Here is a 21,961-nt window from a genome sequence, read left to right as displayed (position 1 = left end):
AATTTCTTCTATGTTCCACTAATCTGCTTAAGATAGATAGTACCCTTTATGTACCATTTTGCGCTTATTTTGGTATCCAGTATGAGATGTTGGTCTGTGTCACTTTTTGCCAGTGCTTTGTTGGACTGAACTATCTAAGTCACAGAGAAGTTGCAAAATATAGTAATGGAAGTTTCCACTCTGGGAGTTCTTTGTAAAATTGTAGATTCTTCCTATATTCTGTGATGCAGTCCAGGGGTGATAGATATGTAGGTAGAAAGAGAGGTAGATGGATAGATAGATAGATAGGTAGGTAGATAGGTAGTTGATTGAGAAGTAGGCAGACAAGTAGATAGAGAGAGAGAGAGATAGGTAGGTAGGTAGTAGATGGTATGAAAATGCATCGTGGCTTTAAAATTCAATAGCAGCAACATATTAAAAGGGCAAAAGGTAAGGACATTACTCTGAAAATAGAAGACCTATATATGTCTTTCTCCCCCCCCCCTTCATCTTTCTAGTCCAACCACTTCAAAATGAGAAATGAGCCAAGTGGTCCCCCAACCCGGCCCAGCACACAGCTCTTTGTTTAAATCCAGATCTGCTGCTTGCCAATCCTCGCTCTTTGCTGCGCTGTCTTACAATTCTTCATTTAAGACCTTGGAGCCAGGAAGATCTGAGGGCAAATCTTGACAATTGCTATGACAATTATTATTAATAATCGGCTGAATCGATTTTTCCATTTCTCCTTTAAAGCCATCCTACATTTTGTTGCTTTGTAAATAAACTTCTTCCCCCATGGGTGAGTGGCTGTCAAAAAGAAAAGGCTCCAAACTCATTGCTAACCTGACGCTGGCTGATGATGATCTGGCTGATGAGGGAGAGGACCCAGGTTTAAATCCTCATTCTGACATAGGCCAGGTCGCCTCATCTCAGTGCCCATGGCTGATCTCCCAGATGCCAACTACAGAACTGATGATCTTCATCTGTGGACATTTCCCATTCTCAGAGCTTCCTGGAGATTTGGAATCCCAGATCTCAACTTTACCTCTCCATCTTCTCCAAAGGGCTGAAACCACCCATTTTCCATTCTCCTATTTTTCAAAATATTCTTGAGTTCTAGGAGTTTGCTTCATCTTTCTCTGCCCTTTGGTGCCCCTGGCCTATCTATGTACATTGCTGCCCTTGCCCCCCAACCCCTGCTGGGGGAGCTGCTCCTTCTCCTCTGTGTCCTGCCGAGAGTGGGATGATCTCAGACTCTGAGACTGTAAAATAAAATGAACACACCTCCTTCTACTCTCCTACCACCTGTTGAGCAATGAATGCCTTCCTGTTTGCAACTGAAAGTAGATGTGGTTTGGGGTTTGTTTGCAGGGCAATTGGGGTTAAATGACTTATTCAAGGTCACACAGTTAGTAAGTGTTAAGTGTCTGAGGTCGGATTTGAACTCAGTACTGCTGCTTTATCCACTGTGCCATCTAGATGCCCCAGGAGTGTTTAACTACTGGGATGTACCCCTTCTCCCTCCCAGGAGATACCCACAAGTACCAACCTATTTCTAGCAGCTCTTCCTTTGTGGCAAAGAACTGAAAAATAAAAATATGAATTGGTCAACGCCTGAGCAAGGGATGGAACATGAAGGACAATGGAATATTGCCACCATAAGCAATGATGAAGGGAACAGTTCCAGAGAAACCCAGGAAGACCCGTGGGAAGCAAGGCAAAACAAAGTGTGAAGAACCAGGAAGATGATTTATACTATTACATCAACGCAGTAAGAACAACCCAGAAAGACTTGAGCTCTTCTAAGTAGAATGAGCAGTCTCAGTTCTAGAGAACAGGTGAGGAAGTACGCGACCCACCTCCTGCCAGAGAGGTCTTGGGGTATAAAAGCAGACAGATCTGTGAGACATGGCCAAAGTGGAAAATCATTTTTCTTAACTATGCATCTCTGTTTACAAGAGTTGTGTTTATCATGCTTTGTTTTATTTTTTAAATTGTGGGGTGGGGGAGGGAAAATGGATTTTTTGTTAATAGAAAAAAAGATTTCATTTTTTAAAAAGAAGAAAGTGTGTTTGCAATAGAAAACAGTTTAAATGAAAAGAATACACCAAAATTGAAAGTGTGTAATTATAATAATCAAGTGCGGTCCCAGAGAAGGGATGGCAAAATGCCTTTCATTGGCGAAGTGGAGAACATGGGTGTGTAATGCAGCATGTAACCATGGTCCACGTGGGGAAGAATGATGGGTAGGAAATGACTCTGATCCACGTGCCAGTTGGCTTGGGAAATTAGGGGCTGGTTTGAGGTGTTTTGTCTTGTTTTGTTGTAAACCTTTGATACAAGAGAAGACTCGCTGGGTAGACAGGTTCACTGGATATCTGGGAATGAATGTGTTGCAACAACAAAGAGCATCGATAAAAAACCTAAACCAAAGTGAGTGTTACCCAAATTGCCCAAGACTGGGCAGCATTGTCCCCTTGGATTTGCAAATCAGAAGTTTTACACGGCAACAAGACTATACGATGATCAATTCTGACGGACGTGGCTCTCTTCAACAATGAGAGGATTCAAACCACTTGTTCAGTGATGAAGAGAGTCATCTACAGCCAAAGAGAGGACCGTGGGAACTGACTGTGGACACAACACAGCGTTCTCACTCTCTCTGTTGTTGTTTGCTCGCATTTTGTTTTCTTTCTCAGTTTTTTCCTTCCTTCTTGATCTGATTTTTCTTGTGCTGCAACATAACTGTATAACTATGTGTAGATATATATTGGATTTAACCTATATTTTAACATATTTAACATATAGCGGACTACCTGCCATCTGGGGGAGGAGGTGAGGAAGGAGGGGAAATTTTGGAGGCTCTGCAAGAGTCAATGTTGAAAAATTACCCGTGCAGATGTTTTGTAAATACAAAGCTTTAATTTAAAAAAAAAAAAAAAAAAGCTGGACACGCTCCTGAACCTGAGCTAGCACCCTGCTCCCTCCCCAACACCTGGGGCCTCCGGGCAGGCAAGAGCGAGGGGGCTGGCCCACTGGCAGCTGAAGCCTCCCGGGCCACCCCCATTCCCTTGGGCTGCTCAGAACCCCCCACGGTGAGGATGCACACAGGTGGTAGCTTGGGCCGGGAGGGAGGAGGTGAAAAGCTCGGGCTGAGGAAGAGTGAGTAGCACAGGTGCAGAGGGCTGATAAGGGGCTTGGCGGGCGTGCAGACAAAGAGGCGGCGGCGGCAGGCGGGATGCAGCCGTGGCAGCTTAAAATGCACAGCCCTGTCCTACTGCAGCCTGCGCATGCCCACGCCCACATTCCCCGTGCGGGCCTGCTGGGCAAGCAAGGCGCCGGGCCGGGAGGCCTGGGGCAGGCCCTTGGCCAAGAATGGGATTACGAAAATCAATATTTAACGTGGGCACACCCCTGGCCGGCGCCTTTCCTTCACCCCCCATTCCCCTCTGTGGAAAAGCAGCTCCCAGTGACGATCCCCAGACGGCACAATCCGCGAGAACAGTGTCGCGGCCCTGCTTCCCCCCCGCCCCCTGCCCGAGCCAAGCTGCCGGGAGAGACATGGCCACTGGGTCAAGGGAACATCAAAGGGGAAGGGTGGGGCCCAGAAGGAGGCAGAAAACCGTCACGTAAGGAGGGCTGGATTCACATACTCGGCTTATTCAATTATGCAACATAACCTCCTAATTAATTTTTAAGCACCGTGTCATGGATTTGGCAACCTCCCTCTTCTATCCCCCTCCCACCTCCATTTGGCCCAGCACCCGTGGGCCCTCCTCACGCTTCCAACCCAGTCTACCTTGGCAAGCCACACTACCAGGATGACTCTGCGCCAATCGCCTCTGCCAAACAAAAGTCAAAGGGAAGAGAGGAAGGGAGGAGGGAGAGAATGGAGAATCTTCTTACTCTAACTCTTTTGGGGGGCTGCCTCCAAACAAATGAAACAGCCTCATCATGCGGCAGCTGTTTCTCCCTCACTCTCACAAGCACCCTTTGTTGTGAGAATTTGACCAGATGAAATCATATCACATCTGGAATGTCAAGTCTTAAGGGGTGAGGGACGGGAAGCAGAGGGCCAACGGGCTGTGGCAGAGCACAAGAAAGGTAGAGAAAGCTCACGGTTTGACTCCTCCGTGGTGTGATGCTGCGCTAACCACAGGTCCTTCTGTTATCAAATTTGAAGTCATTTTCTTAGACTGCTCTGCTGGAATTGGAAGAGCAAAGGAAAGTCTGGTTGGCAGTGATATTAGGGCATCTTGGGAGCTCTGCTTTAAGAGAAGAACCACGATTCTGTCACACACAGAAGCCACAAACCACCAACATGAGAATCTCAGGAATACATTTTGTTTATCACCAAACATCAATCATCAATCGAATGCCCATCATTTTTGTGGTTCCATTTACCACTAATTGACTATGTTTCCCTTCACTCACCTCAGAGCTAATCTGGCTGAGCTAACGGCACTATCTACCCTTTGTGAAAATCATAAAGATCCTCTTTACCCAGCCCTTCCCACGGTAGCATCTTCAAGCACCTAAAAGGCACTATCCAGAAGAAGCCCCAAAGGGAGTAGATGGCTTATTACCAGCTTCACCACAAATCTGGAGGGAGATATGAGAGGTTTTGAATCCTTACCACTAGACCATATAAATCTCAAGATCTCTTCCTGTCTTGGCAGGAAATACACAGTAGGTGAATAAGCCTTCAATTCAATTCTGTGACTTTAGTTCTTCCTAACTGCCTTGTACAGTAAAAAGTATTAGCACCTCAAGGGAAATAACTCTCATATTTTGCTTTCCTGAGACATTAGCGGCTGAGACTAATGTTGGAATTGACCTGTTGCTCATCACACCGGAAAGCTCACTGGGGCCCAGCTCTACCACTTACTAGCCATGTGATCTCAGACAAATCACATCCCTTCTTTTGGCCTCAGCTTTCTCACCTCTCTAATGGGACAGTAGTCCCTATATTATAGTCATCGTGGGGTTTGTGAGATGAGGTGAAAATTAATATAGGTAAAAGTCCATCAAATCCAGCAAAGAACTCCATCACTCACTATTTCCATGTTTTGTGGTATCCAGTTTTGTAAGAACAACTTTTCTGCTCAAATTCTTCCTTCAGCCTGAGCTCTCGATGAAGTCTACGTGCATTTACCCCAGAATGGAAACCAGACCAGGATTCCAGATCAAAGCGTAATGATTCCTGTCCAAATGACAGGAACCCAAGGATAGAATCTGCTCTCAATTCCAGAGAGAGACTGACACTTCCATCTTCCTCTGCCCTCCCTGAAGAATCTGCCAACGTGATTTTGTTGCCTCATCAGTTACATCCCTAGAAATCCACAAAAGTCCATCAATACATAAATATCATCCAAATATACATACACACATATCACCACATCTCAAAAAACTAAAACAAAAAACAAAACCCTGGTGGTATCGGGGGTAAAAGGCATAGGAGCCCATTATGAGACCTGGCCCCCAAATCAAGCTCTGCCACTTTATTATCTTTGTGACTCTGGACAACTCTGAGCCTCAATTTCTTCATTTGTAAAACAGAAATCATAATCCACCCACAATGTCTCCCATGATACAGAAGTATGTACCACTTATTAAGGAAGATTAGTCCGAGTTTTCTCTTCTAGATCTCAGAAACCAAATAATGAGGACTTTGGGAAACCTTCAATAAATTCTTCTGTATATTTACAAGTGGGAAAGAGAAACAACTCTGAGGTACCACCTCCATAAAAATGAGAGAGATTCCTTCAGAAAAAGGAAATGATAAATGTTGGAGGGGATGTAGGAAAACTGGAACCCTAACAAACTGTTCATGGAGTTGTGAACTGATCCAACCATTCTGAAGAGCAATTTGGAACTATGCCCAGAGAGCTTTCAAACTTGCATACCCTTTGATCCAGCAGTGTTACTAATGGGCTTATATCCCAAAGAGATCTTAAAGGAGGGAAAGGGACCCACATGTGCAAAAATATTTGTAGCAGCTCTTTTTTGTGGTGGCAAAAAATTTGAAATTAAGTGAATGCCCATCAATTGAGGAATGACTGAACAAATGATATATGAATGTAATGGAAGAATACTATTGTTTTGTTCTATAAGAAATGATGAGCAGGCAGATTTCTTCTTCTTCTTCTTCTTCTTATTATTATTATTATTATTATTATAGCTTTTTATTGACAGAACATATGCATGGGTAATTTTCCAACATTGACCCTTGCAATCACTTCTGTTCCAACTTTTCCCTTCCTTCCCTCCACCCCCTCCCCTAGATGGCAGGCAGTCTCATACATGTCAAACATGTTAAAGTATATCCTAGATACAATATATGTATACATGTTTATGCAGTTCTCTTGCTGCACAAGAAAAATTGGATTTGGCAGGTAAAAATAACCTGGGAAGAAAAAAAAATGCAAGTAGTCCACACTGGTTTCCCAGTGTTCTTTCGCTGGGTGTAGCTGGTTCTGTTCATCACTGATCAATTGGAACTGAATTGGATCCTTTCATTACCAAAGAGAGCCACTTCCATCAGAACTGATCATCATATGGTATTGTTGTGGAAGCGTATAATGATCTTCTTGGTTCTGTTCATTTCACTTAGCATCAGTTCATATAAGTCTCTCCAGGCCTCTCTGAAATCATCCTGCTGGTCATTTCTTACAGAACAATAATATTCCAAAACATTCAAATGCCACAATTTATTTCACCATTCTCCAATTGATGGGCATCCACTCAGTTTCTACTTCCCAGCCACTAAGAAAAGGACAGCCACAACATTTGTGCACATATGGGTCCCTTTCCCTCCTTTAAGATCTCTTTGGGATATAAGCCCAATCATAACACTGCTGGATCAAAGGGTATGCACGGTTTGATAACTTTTGGGGCATAATTCCAAATCTCTCTCCAGAATGGCTGGATTCGTTTACAACCCCACGAACAATGCATCATGTCTCAGTTTTCCCACATCCTCTCCAACATTTATCATTATCTTTTCCTGTCATCTTAGAGAATCTGACAGGTGTGTAGTGCTATCTCAGAGTTGTATTAATTTGCATTTTTCTGATCAATAGAGATTTGGAGCACCTTTTCATATGGCTAGAAGTAGTTTCTATTTCTTCAACCGAAAATTGTCTGTTCACATCCTTTGACCATTTATCAATTGGAGAATGGCTTGATTTCTTATAAATTAGAGTCAGTTCTCTATCTATTTTTGAAATGAGGCCTTTATCAGAACCTTTAACTGTGAAGATGTTTTCCCAGTTTATTGCTTCCCTTCTAATCTTGTCTGAGCAGGCAGATTTCAGGAAAAACCTGGAAAGACTTGCATAAACTGATGCTGAGTGAAGTGAGCAGAATCAGGAGAATACGGAACACAGTAACAATAAGATTATGTGATGATCAACTAGAATTGACTTAGTTCTTCTCAGCAATACAGTAATACTTGGATTACCAAGACAATTTCAAAAGACTTGTGACAGAAAATGTCATTCACATCCAGAGAAAGAACTATGGAGATTGAATGCAGATTGAAGTATACTATTTTCACTTAAATTTTTTGTTGTTTTCTTTTTTCTCATGAGTCCCCCCCTTTTTCCTGATTTTTCTTTCCCAACAGGACATATGGATATATATTTAACATGATTGTACACATATAACCTCTATCAGATTGCTTGTTGTCTGGGGGAGAGAAAGGGAAGGGAGGAAGTGACGGAACTCAAAATCTTACAAGAATGAATTTTTGAAAGCAACTTTTACATGTAATTGGGGAAAATTAAATACTAAAGTAAAAAAATTTTAAAAGGAAGGAGGAAATGGTAGATCACTCCAGTATCTCTGCTGAGTAAACTCCAATGCCAATAGGGCTCAATCAGACATGACTGAAAAAAAAAAGATTCAACAATGACAACAAGAGAAACCATAGACCTTAGAATTTCAGAGTTGGAAGGATCTTCCAACCCATACATGAACAGGAATTTCCTCCAGACCTCCCTACTTGAACACCCCCAGTGACAGGAAACCCTGCCTACTGGAGTGGCCCACTCTGATTTATGTTAGGAGGACTGTCCTCACAGAGAGCCCAAATCAGCTTCTCTTCAACTAGTCCTGTCTCCTGAGGCCAGACAAAACAAGACAAATCTTTCCTTCAAATGACAGTCTCTTCAAGTACTGTGCTTAAAGGCAGTATCATGCCTTCCACCCCAACCCTGTCTCTCCAACTAAGCACACCCAATTCTTTCAGTCTATAATGTGCTTCCTATTCCCCTCACCCTCTGGGACACCTTCATCCGAATGCAATCTGCCACATGAATGGCCAAGTAAAGCTGGACACTATGATTCTTGTAATGCGCCCTAAGAATTCTCATATACCCCTATACAGTCTCATCTTGCTAGATCCAGCTCTCACCTTTTCCCACTTTGCTCATCTTTTACCCACTCCAATATTCTTCCACTCTGGGATTTGGAAAGGATCTGTGGGTAAATGTAAGGAATATATAAACCTGGATGGGAAAAGATGACCTTTTTCTCTTCATTAATCTCTAATTGAAATTTGGCATTTTCTTCAATTATAAATCTAGGCACTAAACCTTATTCTGAGAAGGGTCCCAAAGGCTTTCCCAAACTGACTGCAAAAAGGTCTATACCACAAAGACTAAGAATCCTTGGACTAGAGGAAAGGGCTGGGAAAGAGAAAGAATAGAGACAATAGAGCCACTGTTTAGAGACACAGCCATTAGGGCCAGCCTGGCTCCAGGAGGAGTCCCTCTCCCCTTTCCTTTTATGTCTCCTTAGGCAAAACTGTGAAGCCCCTAGAGCAGGGACGCTGTTCCTTGTGTCACAGGTCCCTTGGCCAGAAGGTCTGGGGAAGCCTATGGACCCCTTATAAGAATCATGCATAAAATATATAAGATTATAAAGGAAAAATTATATTGAAATAAAGTTATCAAAAATTAAAAAAAAAAAAAACAAGTTGAGAATCTCTGGGCAAAGAACTTCTTCCTGAAAGGAAATAAAAAGTCCTCCTCATGCATCTGAAGAGACCTTGGTTCTGGTGCTCAGTGTAAACAGCTAAGATAAGGCTGGACATGGGCAGGAAAGCCTGAACTTTCCTTGTGCCTTAGAAACCAGTTGTATGATCTTGGGCAAGTTACATAAACTCTATGTGCTTCAGTTTCCTTATCTGTACAGCAAAAGGGGGGGCTTAATGGTCCCTGAAGCCCCTTCCAGCTCTAAATCTATGAACCTGAGAAATGATTACACCTTTGGGATCAATCTTTGAAAAGGGGCTGACACACAGACTCAAGAACACTAGAGACAGGGAGCCTGGTCAGAAGGGCAGGGGGATGGCCATAGGCCCTGAGTCGGTTTCCTGGAGTGAGGCTGCTAGAATTGAAGGAGAGGGGATGAGCAGGACAGAGTAACAAAGGAATTCCAGACCAAATGGAAGAGTTCTTGCACCGAGTCACCACTTAAGAAGCAACAAGATAATGAGCCACAATGATAAGTCTAGACTTAATTTTTTTACTGGTTTTGTGGACTATGGAGGTCTGGGGGAAAGAAGTCTCTAGGTACTACTAGTTCTTTCCCCATGCAGGGTAGTGCTATAAGTCTAGAGGACTACAGAGGTATCTTCAAGGCAGAGACCTATCAGAAGGGGGTGTATTCTGACTAGCACCCCAAAATATTTTCCCCTTGTAGTCCTCTAAGTCTGGAGGACTATATAGTCCCTGGAAGGCAGAAACCCACCAGAATAGTACTATAAGTGAGGAAGACCACATAGGTCTCTGGGTGGCAGAGATCCACCAAAGAGGGAGATGGGTACTTGATTCTCTAGCAACCCCATTTTTCCCTTGCATTGTTCCTATCCAGGATAGTACTAAAAATATGAAAGCCTGTAAAGGTTTAGGGGGAGGCAGATACTAGTCCTTGGTGTTTTCTGTGACGTGGAATCAAACTTGTCTTTTATTCCAAATTTTGCTAGCTTACTTGCTTGCATGGGAACTGATAAGTCCTCCAGACATGAGTCCAAAACTGGTACCAAGAAAAATCCAGGGGAGGCATAAAACAAGCCAACTTCGAATATTTCCAGGTGAAAACGTGGACTATAGAGATTATTAGAGAAAATTACCTAAGACCAAACCTATTCTGTATGAGCTCAGGGCTGCAGTTACATAGAAGTAGGCTGATAGGACTTGAGTCATAAACTATCCCACTTCAACTTCATTCTGAAATCAAAGCAATAACATTAGACAAAGAGGACAACAGTAAAATTAATTCCGGAGAGCCACAGACCAAAGAAGTGGAGATGAAATATTGGGTGTGAAAAGGGGCCATTATTAAGAAGACATGTGATGATTTTAGTTTTCTGATCTGAATTACAGATACTCATGATCAGGACTATAGGGAAAAGGTACAAACACTAATATTAGACTCCTAGAATTTAAGGGACTTTAGAAGTCACCTAATTCAACATGAGTCCTTTATAATGTCTTTTAAATAGACATCCCGCTGCCACTGGAATAGTGATTCTTCACACTGCTTTCGGGTTTACAAAATACTGCTCCCACAATAATGTTGTACAGTGGGGCAAATTATCACTTATTTTGCCAACAAGGAAACTAAGGCTTAGAGAAATAAAATATCTTGGTCAGAAGCCTGAAGTTAGTATCAGAGTAGACTCAAACCCAGACCATTGGACTACAAGCCCAGTGAGTTTGTTTTTTTTTTTTTTTTTCCCACTGCCTCTTAGCAGCCAGGAGCTCACTAGCTCAAAGGGCAAGTAGTTCAAACCCATCCATTGTTGGGTCCTTCTAATTGTTAGTTCTAATATTGACCTGAAATCTGTCTCCCTCTAATTTATACCAGTGGCCTTAACTCTGCCCTCTAGCACTACACAGAATTAGTTTAATATCTCCTTAAGATGACAGCTCTTAATGTATTGGAAGATTCTGTCCCTATCCACTCTATTTCCTCCTTTCATCTTCTCTTTTCCAGGTTGAACCGTAGTCCTTGGTAGGGGATGGTTTTAAATCTCCTCACTAGCCTGATAATCTTCCTCTGGATAGATTTCAGCTTATCAATGGCTACTGAAAGTGGATTCCCACAACCGAATGTAGTATTCCAAATACAGTCTGAACAAGACAGGAATACTACATGCCCAAGAGCATGGTAGCTTTGGGGACTTTCAGATCATAGATTGAACTTATACTGAATTTGAAGTCTAAACATTTGAACCCTAAAATCGCTAAGAAAAACCCCCCAACTATCTGAACTGTCATTAAGCCATATCTCTTTAACCTACTACTTGGGCAAATCTGAGCATAGGACTTTATATTTAGCTCTGTTAAATATCAGCTTCATGTTTTTAGCCCAGTGTTCCAACCATCAAATTCTGATTCCATGATCCAAAGCATTAGATATTTATGCCAGCTTCATGCCATCTACAAATCAATAAGCATGTCATTTATCCAAATCATCGATAAATATGTTAGACTTGAGGAGGTTGAGGACTGATTACAGATACAATAGATTTGATTTTTTAGTTAGTGTAGTCATTAAATCAGGTTCTTATCTACTTAATTATACTATCATTCAACCCCTATCTCTCCAACTTGTCCACCAGAGTGCCAGGAGAGATTCTGTCACAGGACTTGCTAAAATCCAGACGTGTCAAATTCATAGCATTCTCCTGATTTTGCATAATTTGTTCTTATGAACCCAGGATGGTTCCTAGTGATTACTGCTTTCCCTCTCAATGCTCTAAAACAATCTGTTTAATAATCCGCTGGAGAATTTTGTCATGGATCAACATTAGGGTTACTTGTCCAGAGCCTCTGAAATCCACCTTTTTCCCCTTTTAGAAGATCAAAACGAAATTTGTTTCTCTCTCCATGATTCCTTAACAATTGTCAACATCTGTTTTGAGATGATATCTGTACATTATTTCAGTACCCAGGAATGCTATTCATCTGGATCTGCTCTTGAATTCACTCATTTCGAGCAGCAGGTATTCTCTTATTATCTCTCTCCTAATCATGTTTATTCTACCTTTTCCATTTTGAAGATAACTCTCAAGAGGGAAGACAGAAGCAAATCTCTAGATTGCAAATTCATTCCATGTCTGGCAGCCAGAGGTTCTAAACCCCAACTGCATCTCTCCTCCACAACAAGATCAGCCTAAGCTTCCCACTAGAGCTCTTGACTTTATTTTAAAAAATCATAAACTGTACCTTACATTAATATACGGTTTACCAAGTACTTCACACATATTATCTCACCTGAGCTTCACAACAATCCTTGAAAGTAAGTGCTGCAAGCATAATTTTCTCCCTTTCACAGATGAGGAAACCAAAGCTAAGAGAGGTAATGACTAGTAAATGACAAAGCCAGGACTCTATAAGGTGACTCACCCACTAGCCCTTGTTTAGTTCATAGTCTCTAAGCCTCAAATTCTCATTCTTCCTCCCAACACAAGGAATTTTTTTTAACCCAAATATTTGCTGAATGTTCAAAGCAGAGGGGTGTTATGATCATGGAAAATATTTATAAAAACCATTCTTAGTTAAAAGAATCCCTTCTGTTTTGCTTTTTATTGTCCTAATTAATAATAAACATGGAAGCTATGTCCCTTGCCCCACCTCAAGATATCTCTATCTCTCTCTCTCACACACACACAGACACACACACACACACACACACACACACACACTCTCTGAAAAGAATAAAATATGGAATGATTCTAGACATTGAAACAGGAAGGATGGTGTTCATTACACCACCACCAAGCTATCACTATACCACCCCACCTCCTGCCAGTATTCTCAGAGAACAACACTCTGATTCTGAAGAATAGCCTGTATGTTTCCAGGTTGTGAATTTCCTGCATCGCTCTCTCAATGGTATCAAATCTCAGTGACAAAGGCAAGATTTTGAGTGGGTGAGACCAAGAGAAAGAGAGATAGCATGATAGGAGGAAGAAAGTAGGAAAGGGGAAGGGCAATATACAGAAATTGAACAAGGGAAATAGGAAATCGATCAAGAGAAAAAGGTAGAAAGAGTACAAAAAGACAAAAGAAACAGGGAAAGAAAAGAAAAATTAACACATTCCTACAGGCAACATTTCCTTGTTCATATTTTATTCTTTTCAGGTCATTCCAATCAAAGGAATTAGTCCAATTCTGGGACTACCCATTAGCCTTAGTTCCACCCTATCTAATCCCAAATTCTCTATACCATGCTTCCTTTACATTGGCATCTTTTCTATTTTTAAAATAGATTTCGAGAGGATGTTTCCCCCACCCTCCGCTGAAAGCTGAGAAATCTCTCTCCGAATAGCAAATCTCCCTCATGCCTCAGGCCACATTCAGTCTTTCATATTCCCCACCCTCTTCCATCCAAAGCCCAAAGGACAGGATGTGGGTAGTTAAGGACCCTAAGCTGATCAAGAAAGCAGCTTCCTCTCACCTTCTGCCTTTGAGTCTGCTCTGGCCCCAGACTCTATTTAAGCCACTACCCAACTATGACCTCCCTCAATATTGGGAACATTGCCCTAGGGAGTTTGGATTGGCTATGGGTGACTAATTTTCTCGAAACAAATTACATCCCAACACAGAAAGCATACATATATTAGCATGTCTACGTGCCCACACAGCATGTACTATATGGACACATATGCACATATGTAAAGAATATAAACACATGTGTAGTGCTGGAATACAATGAGCATATATATACATGAATGTACAGTATATATAGAAGGCACCTGTATTAAGTATTATGAAATGTCTAAATTCATACACCGCATATGCAGTGTATATACAGATACACATGCCCGGCTTTAATATATTCTATATGTATATATGCATATACATATACACACTAAACATCATATACAAGTACAGACACATAAGCACACCTCTCTGCACACCAACAGGATATACAAGCTATTAGAGACACATTCTTGTCAGTATCTTCCCTCTCTAGTTTAAGCTTGCAAGCTGATTGGACGGAGATGGTGCTTTTCTCTTTTTCTCTGTTCTCTGTTCAGGCTGATACCCAAATCATGCTCAATGAAAGCTATAAGCACAAGTGTGTACTTGATACATAACATGTACATTAACAGCTCCTGTTCCTCAGTCTCTCCCTGTGGGGACTGAAATCTGAGGAGAAATGTGGAAAACAGAAGAAATTGTGTTGCACTTTCCCACTCTACCGAGCACTTCCGAGCCAGAACACTGGGCATTCAAGGAAGCTCTGAGGTGGCTTATTATTATATGCTCCTGGGCGTGTGTATCCTCAGCCTTCTGTTTCCTCAGAAGTACCGACCGCTTATCAAGGCTGATAAAAACATGTAGCCTTGCCCCAAAGGGAAACTTGCTCTTTGTGGGTTGGAGCAAGGAGGAGTCAATGTGTCCTTGTCATCCTGGCTAGCCCGTGTTTTTATTTATCACTTATTCTCATAGCCTCTTTCTCCCCTCTAGATGAGAAGCCTTCCCCTGGTGGTTGGGTGACACTGTGTGTGTGTGTGTGTGTGTGTGTGTGTGTGTGTGCGCGTGTGTGTAAAAGGGGGGAGGGGTTGCTGGGAAATGAACTCGTTGCTATGCAACCATCCCCATCCTGCCCTGGTTTCCCATTTTCAGTTGGACCTCTCTGTGCTCCCCAACCCTAAAGTGAACGTTCTTTAGTAAGGGCCCATTAATCCATGCCCGTACCAGACAATCCACGTGCCCGAGCGGTTCTATTTCAAGGCTCCTGCACAGATGCCCAGAATGCTGTCCCCTTCTTCCACTCAGACGGTGGCATCCCATCCCACAACTTCTGCGGGATTCCTGATCAACTACACTAGAATTCTTGCCATCACCCGTCCTCGCCACCACCCCCCAGTCGGGCCCGGTTTGACTCCCCCTCCTCATCTCCTCCCCGGGAACTCCCCCGTCTGGGCTCCTTACCTGAAGCATCACTTTGTACTGCTCCTCTGGCTTCTGGACCACACACATGTTACATCCCATGGTGCCAGCCGGGGTTTGAGGAGGGAGGCTGGGGGTGGCGGGCGGCGAGCAGGCGACTCCCGGGCTCACTGATCCAGCCGTGAGGCTGGTGGGGAGCCGGGGGCTCCCGGGCCGCCGGGCGGGGGGGCCATGGCACGGCTCGGGGGCGGGGCCGCGCTCAGCAGGGGAGGGGGGCGCGCCCCTGGCCCCTCCTCCCAGGCGTGCTGCGCGGGCCGCAGCCCGGCCAGGGGGGCATGCTCCCCTGGCCCGCGCGGAGGGGCCGAGCGCGAGGAGAGGGGCTCGAGGGCCGAGAGAGGGAGGAAGGAAGGGAGGGAGGGAGGGAGGGAAGGCGGGTCGAGGCGAGTGTTGCCTAGCAACGGCCGCTCTCCCTCCCCCCCCCCAATTGAGCAAAAGGGCCCGAGGACTACCGGCTGTCAGGGGCCCTCCCAAGAGGGCTCCCGCCTGCGCCCGCTGACACCGCCTCGACCCGGCCCGGCTCCGTCCGGCTGGTCCCGCCAAGCAGCTGGAGGCGGAGGCGGAGGCGGAGGCGGCGACGGCGAAGGCAGCGTCTCCGACAGCCCCGCGCCTCGCCCGCGCTCCAGCCGCCTGGTCTCCCCCGCCCTCTCTCGCCTCCTCTCTCCCTGTCTGTAGGGTGCTTGCCAGCCGAGGGGGAGGGGGCGTAGTGCGCAGGCGCACTTCGCCGGACCCGGGTGGGGCGAGGAGAGTGAGGGGAGATAATGGGGTGGAGAAAGACACCTGGAGCCCCCTTCGACCTGGGTGGAGGCGGGGCTGCTCCCTCCTTCCGGCCTAGCTCTTACCCCCCACTAGCGCTCACGCTCTGCCCTCGCCCCATCCCATAGAGCCCCAAGAGGCTTGAAGGGATGGGGAGGGGGGGTCTCTCAGTGCACCCACCCGAGTGAGCAAGTAAGCCTTGGGGGAGAGGGCACCACCTCCCGAGATGGATCGCTCGCGCTTTCTCTGCTCCCCGCTCCCCCGTTTCCTTTGCTGTCTTCTATGAAAGGGGTCTGGAAACTAGAGGAGTCAAGGGTCATTAGGAACCCTGGCTCTGCTCTCGCTTTGGGGTCCCCAGCGCTCCCAGCTATCATTGCTCTGTCTCGGCTTCTCCCTCTCATGCCTTTCTTTCTGCTTCTATATAATTGCTCCTTCCCTCGACAGGGTAAGGATTATCCATCCCATTTTGGTACGGACCAACCCCGTGATGTGCTTCGGAGGGGAAGCTCCTCCAAACCGGCACAACTCGGGACTTGCCTTTACACTAGGAAATGGAAGGCTCTTAAAATGGGAAGTAGCTTACGTAGCAGCGGTCAGTCTGAGAACAATCCTTTGCAACGGCTCAATCACTTCACTGAACCCTAGAACGGCCTAGCAACCCTCCAAGAGATCCGAGAGAGACCTTAGGGGTTAATTCCTCAATACTCCCTTTCCGTGAGCGAATCCGAGGTCCGGGCTGAGCCACTTGAAAGTATTTTGGCCTTCCAGGCAGAAACTGAAAGCTGGCTAATAGAGGTGACTCCATCAATAGGTGCTGTAAAGCTGGACTTCTTAAACTTTTTCCACTCGAGAACCCTTTTTGCCTGAGAAATTTTTAAGTGACCCTGGGTATATAGGAATATAAAACAGATATGTAAATCCAACATTTACTAAAAAAAAAATCATAATTTTTGCGATCCCCACATTCTATTTCATGATCGCATATGGGGTCGAAAAGCACCGTTTAAGAAGCTTTTTATGAAAAAAAAACAAAAGCCGAGCTGGCCTTAGTTCTAGCTCTGCCTTTGACACGAATTTAATGTGTTATCCTCAGTTTCCACCTCTGTAAAATGGACAAAATGGCCCTTTCTAGCTCTAAATCCTGTGAGTCAGTCTCTTCCCTTCTCTGGAACTAGTTTCTTTTTTAAATAGTATTTTAGTTTTCCAAATACATGTAAACATATTTTTAAGCATCCATTTTTTAAAAATTTATTTACTTTTCCCAAATACATGTAAAGGATAGTTTTCAACATTCATTTTTGTAAGACTTTGTGTTCCACTCAGGGAAAGAACTCTGGGAGATGACTATGAACCACTACATAGAATTCCCAATCCCTCTACTTTTGTCCGCCTGCATATTTGATTTCCTTCACAGGCTAATTGTACACTATTTCAGAGTCCGATTCTTTTTGTACAGCAAAATAACAGTTTGGACATGTATACATATATTGTATTTAATTTATACTTTAACATATTTAACGTGTATTGGTCAACCTGCCAACCGGGGAGAGGGGATGAGAGGAAGGAGGGGAAAAATTGGAACAAAAGGTTTGGCAGTTGTCAATGCTGTAAATTTACCCATGCATAGAACTTGTAAATAAAAAGCTATAATTAAAAATTTTTTTAAAAAGTGAATACAGAAACAAAAAGACTTTGTGTTCCAAGTTTTTCTCCCTCCTTCCCTTATCTGCCCCCTCCACAAGATAGTCAGCAGATATAGGTTAAACATGTGCGATCTTTTAAAACATATTTCCTTATTTGTCATGTTGTGCAAGAAAAATCAGACCAAAAGGGGAAACAACCACACAGATTTCTTTTCAATAAAACCAGAGGGTTTTGCCTTCTTTCGGAAAAGTGATAGATGCAACTCATAGAAAGAAACATTTTGGACATCACCACCTCCTGGAATTGTTACAGGAATCTTTCTTTGATTTTAATATGGGGGTCAGGCAGACAAGGTTAGTAATTCCCTCTGAAAGAGGCCCGTTGAAATGTTTTTAAAATACAGAGAACAAAAGGAAGAAATACAGACAAGTAGGACAATTTTGAAAGTAAAGCATGGACTTTAGTATATTTGCTTTTAAGCAAATGTTATAGAATGAAGATTTACACTTTCATATACAAGCTTCTTTTTCTTCTCCAGGTTGAAGTGTTTAAATCCAGAATAAAAAAAATAAATTCATTAAGAGAAGTAAAAGGTGAGGATTGGACTAGTTAACTTCCAATATCCCATCCATCTCAAAATCCATGGTTCTGGGAATCCAGCTCCCAATCTCATCATCCCATGAGTCTATAAAAGGCACTTCCAATTGTCCTTCCCACTCTATTTTATTTATATTATATTGTGATAAACCCTAGAAGAGCATACTTAAAAGTTGATGGCAGTACATGATTCCCCACCATAAAACATCATTGGAAGAAAATTGCTTAAAAGAGGAGCCTTTATTTCAGGGCAGTTTCTCCAAATATAATCCTCCCGTTTTTCCTCCCATTCAATTCTGGACCCAGTTCACTGTTCATCTGCAACCGTCTGTCTAAGCTGGATTGGTTCTCCATCCCAGTTACTGAACTGTGGAGGTGTGCACAGGTTGCAGAATAAACTAAGCTTAACTTAGCACCAGCTAAGAACTGGGCACCAGAGGCATCAGAGAAGGGACTTTTAGAGTCTAACCAAGTGATTTGCTCAAAGTCACAATAGTAAACTGCAGAACTGGGATATGGACCAAGTTCCTCTGGTGCCATAATTCTACTTAGACAAACTATGTGTTCCATGGATACTTATGTGATGTCAAGAGATCTAGCAGAAAGCCTACAACACATCAGATATACCACAGACAGGATGTAGACATAGCCATATCTTAAAACATAATCTCCTTTGTTCTCTTTCTTTATTCCAGACTTTGCCTTCTCTGCATCAAGGTCAGCTCCTTTACTTTTACCTTTGAACCCAATAGATTCAATTATTATCTCTATGTTAATTATTCTCACATCAATTTATCCAGCCCTAACCTCTCTTCTCTCACATCTCCAACAGACTCTTGGACATCTCAAACTGTATATCCCGTACCAATTCTAAACTCAACATATCCAAAACTGAATTTATCGTTTTCCCCAAATCCTCATCTTTTTCTACTTTCCCTGTTACTCTTGAGGGCACTACCATCCTCCCAGTCATCCAAGTTTACAACTTCGATGTCAACTTTTACTTCTCCCTCCCCATATTTAATCAGTGGTCAACTTCTGTTGTTTTTACCTTCATAATGCCTCTCAATTATGTCTCATTCACGCCCCTGATGCTGCCACTACCAATGGTGCAGCTTCTCATTATCTCAAGCCTGAACTGTTTTAGTAGCCTCTGGTAGGTCTATTTGCCACAAGGCTCTCCCCGCTATTGCAATAGTTGCTGGTGGGGCTGTCTGCCACAAGGTTCTCCGCATGCCAGTCCATGCTCCATTCAGCTGTTAAATTGATCTTCCTAAGGCACAGGTCTAACCTGTGAATAAGGCACCCTTATTCAATCATCTCTAGTGGCTCCCTATTGTCTCCAAAATCCAATATAAAATCCTTGGGCACAAAGCCTTACATAATCTGACCTCCTTTTATCTTTCCAGTCTTATTATGCTTCCATTTATTGCCTCCATTCTTTCTCCTCTCCCTTTTATGCCCCTTACAAAGTAGTTGACTTCACTCAACTGAAATTGCTCTGTTCAAAGTAATCAGTGATTTTTAAATTGCCAGATCCGAGGGCCTTTTTTAAACTATTCATCTTTCTTGATTCTTCGTTAGTATTTAACGCTGTTGACTACCCTCTATTCTTAGATACTCTCTTTTGGTGGTTTTCAGGACACTTTTCTCACATGATTTTCCTACCTGTTTCCTACCTGTTTGCTGAATCATAATCCATATCCTACTCCCTAATTTTGGCTGTGCCCCAAAGTTCTGTCCTAGGCCTGCCCCTCTCTTTTGAAGACATCATCAGCTCCCATGCCATCTCTGTATAGATAATTGCAAGCCCTGAATACATCCAGCCCTAGTCTCTCTTGAAATCCATTTCTGTATTAACAGTCACTTTTTGGACATTTCAAGCTCACTATCCTGCAGGCATTTCAAATAATATATCTCTCCCCAAACTCAATGTCTTCCCCTTTCCCCTAAAATCCACTTATGCATCACCATCCTTGCCATCCCTCGGGTTCACAGCCTCAACATCATCCTTATCTCTTCATTTTCACCGCTCCCCCCCATATCTAGCCCATTGCCAAGTCTACCTCCACAACATTTCTTGCTTTCTTTTCCTTTTTTCTATTTACGCAACCATAACTCTAATTCAGGCCCTCATCATTTCTTGCTTGGACTATTTTAAGAGCCTCCTTAATGGTATTCTTATTTCCAGTCCCTTTTTTCTTCAATCCTCCATAGGGCTGTCTAAGTGACTTTCCAAAAGTACAGATTAGTGTCATCTTCCTTCTCAATAAATTCTAATGGTTCCCCATTGCCCATAGGATCAAACAAAATCCTCTGTTTGGTATTTAAAACAGTTTAGATGCTAGCCCCAAACCCACCATTCCAGGCTTTTGACACAAAATACTCTCATTTGTGCATTCTGGTGAGCTGGCCTTCCTCACATACAGCATTCATTCTATCTTCTGTCTTAAGGCCTTCTCACGACTCTTCTTCCAAGTCACCTCCCACTTAAGACTTCTTCCGTTTCCTCTAGCTTCTTGTGTTTCCCTCCAAAAAATTCCCTTGCATTTATTGTGTATAATAGGGTATGTGTATGCATTTTGCATTTATTTCTGTGATCTTTCTCAGTAGAATGTAAGTTTCTTGAAGACAGAGACTATTTCATTTTCATCTAGCATGCAGGAAGAGCTTATGCTTGATGACTTGACTTCTATTCCCAGCACCTAGTACAGCATCTGGCCCATAGCATCAATTTAAATGTTTGTTGATTAACTGAGTGCCAAGAGAAAAATAAAATAAAAAAGTAAATGAGTCTATACTGTTGGAGGAAATACCAGCCAACCCCGACCCCAACCAATGAAAACCAAGGTCCCTTGAAGGATGGGAATGGAGTATACTTTTGGTCTGCCTTGTGTATCTGAGCGTGATGGGAGGGCAAGAGATATGGACCTGCAGCCAAGGCACCTGGGAGACAAGGACAATAGTAAAAAAGGATCAGGGGCACTTGTTCTTAGATTCCAGGAAGTCAAACTCACTATTTTGAGCCAAGGGGTAGAGATAACTAGAGGAAACCATGGCCCAAAGGGCAAGAGTCCCCTGAAAAAATCTGAATGGGATGTGACCTCCTGGGGAGCTGAGGTCTTTCGGAACTACTAATGGAAGTTGTTCCTCTCTGCATCCCCCTCACCCCAGAACAAAGGGGCTTTTTGGGAACTTCTCTCAGCCACTCTCAGTTTTGGGCTGGTTTCTCGGTCCCATTCTGGAGGCCAGGTAATCATATTGGAGGAAATCGAAAGGTTTGTGTTTTGGACTAGAGAATGTGAAGCAAAGAGATGCTCAGAAGGCTTTCAGTACACATGGGTGGGGAGTGAATGGCCTGTCCTTTTAAACAAGTAATAAATGTTCACCCATTTCTTCCCTCCAAGCTCTAAATTTGAGTTGAGATCTGCCCCAGGCTCACTGCATAGGGTTCTGGATGAGGCACTGCCCGGATAGGAGTCCAGGTCAATAGGGGTAAACATCAAAGATGGGAAAAAGGAGGCCTTGAGGGAAAAGCAAATGAGGATAGGATGATGCTGGGAGTTAGGTAAGGGGAATGAAGATTATTAATATGATTGAGAAGGAGACCTAAGGGGCCAGGGAAAGGGGAAATAGGCTCCCAGCTGCTTGGAAATTCTGAGCAGGTGCCCACCCAGGCTCTCTGGAGCCTCAGCAGAAGCCCTGTTCCCATCAACATTCTCAGAAAGTGGGATTAGTTGGAGCTGGGAAAAAAGAAAGAAAGAAGAAATCAAAAGCTCCAGCTGCTTGGAGCTGACAGCCCAGGGCTTTCAGGCCTTCAAACCTACAAGTGGGAATAGCAAAAACCAAAAGGGAGGGGGGCTTGCAGCAAGCCTGGCCCCAGTGAGGGTAGTAGGATCGGGGCCAAGTCAGGACTGCTGTGATAACCAAAGACTGGACAGTGAAGCAGAGGCCAATGAGAAGACCAATCGATGAAGCAAGAAGTGCCATGAAGAAACTAAGACATGTCACTG

At 43.6% G+C, this 21,961-nt stretch overlaps 1 protein-coding gene across 2 annotated transcripts in view; it reads right to left on the bottom strand.

The window, feature by feature from the left end:
* The window catches only part of PDZD4 (PDZ domain containing 4), a 32,345-nt gene extending 16,308 nt beyond the window's left edge, over nucleotides 1-16,037 (bottom strand). The window contains exon 1 of one of the 2 annotated variants that reach the window (XM_031944361.1): nucleotides 14,937-16,037. In XM_031944361.1, coding sequence (XP_031800221.1) covers nucleotides 14,937-14,996 — 60 coding nt within the window. In that variant the 5' untranslated portion in view covers nucleotides 14,997-16,037. The remainder of the gene's footprint in view (nucleotides 1-14,936) is intronic. The other variant, XM_031944362.1, reaches the window with a different exon arrangement.
* Between the last annotated feature and the right edge of the window lie 5,924 nt (nucleotides 16,038-21,961).

The sequence above is a fragment of the Sarcophilus harrisii genome, chromosome X, assembly GCF_902635505.1.
Source record: "Sarcophilus harrisii chromosome X, mSarHar1.11, whole genome shotgun sequence".
NCBI classification, from domain to species: domain Eukaryota; kingdom Metazoa; phylum Chordata; class Mammalia; order Dasyuromorphia; family Dasyuridae; genus Sarcophilus; species Sarcophilus harrisii.
This window is presented reverse-complemented; position numbering and strand designations above follow the sequence as displayed.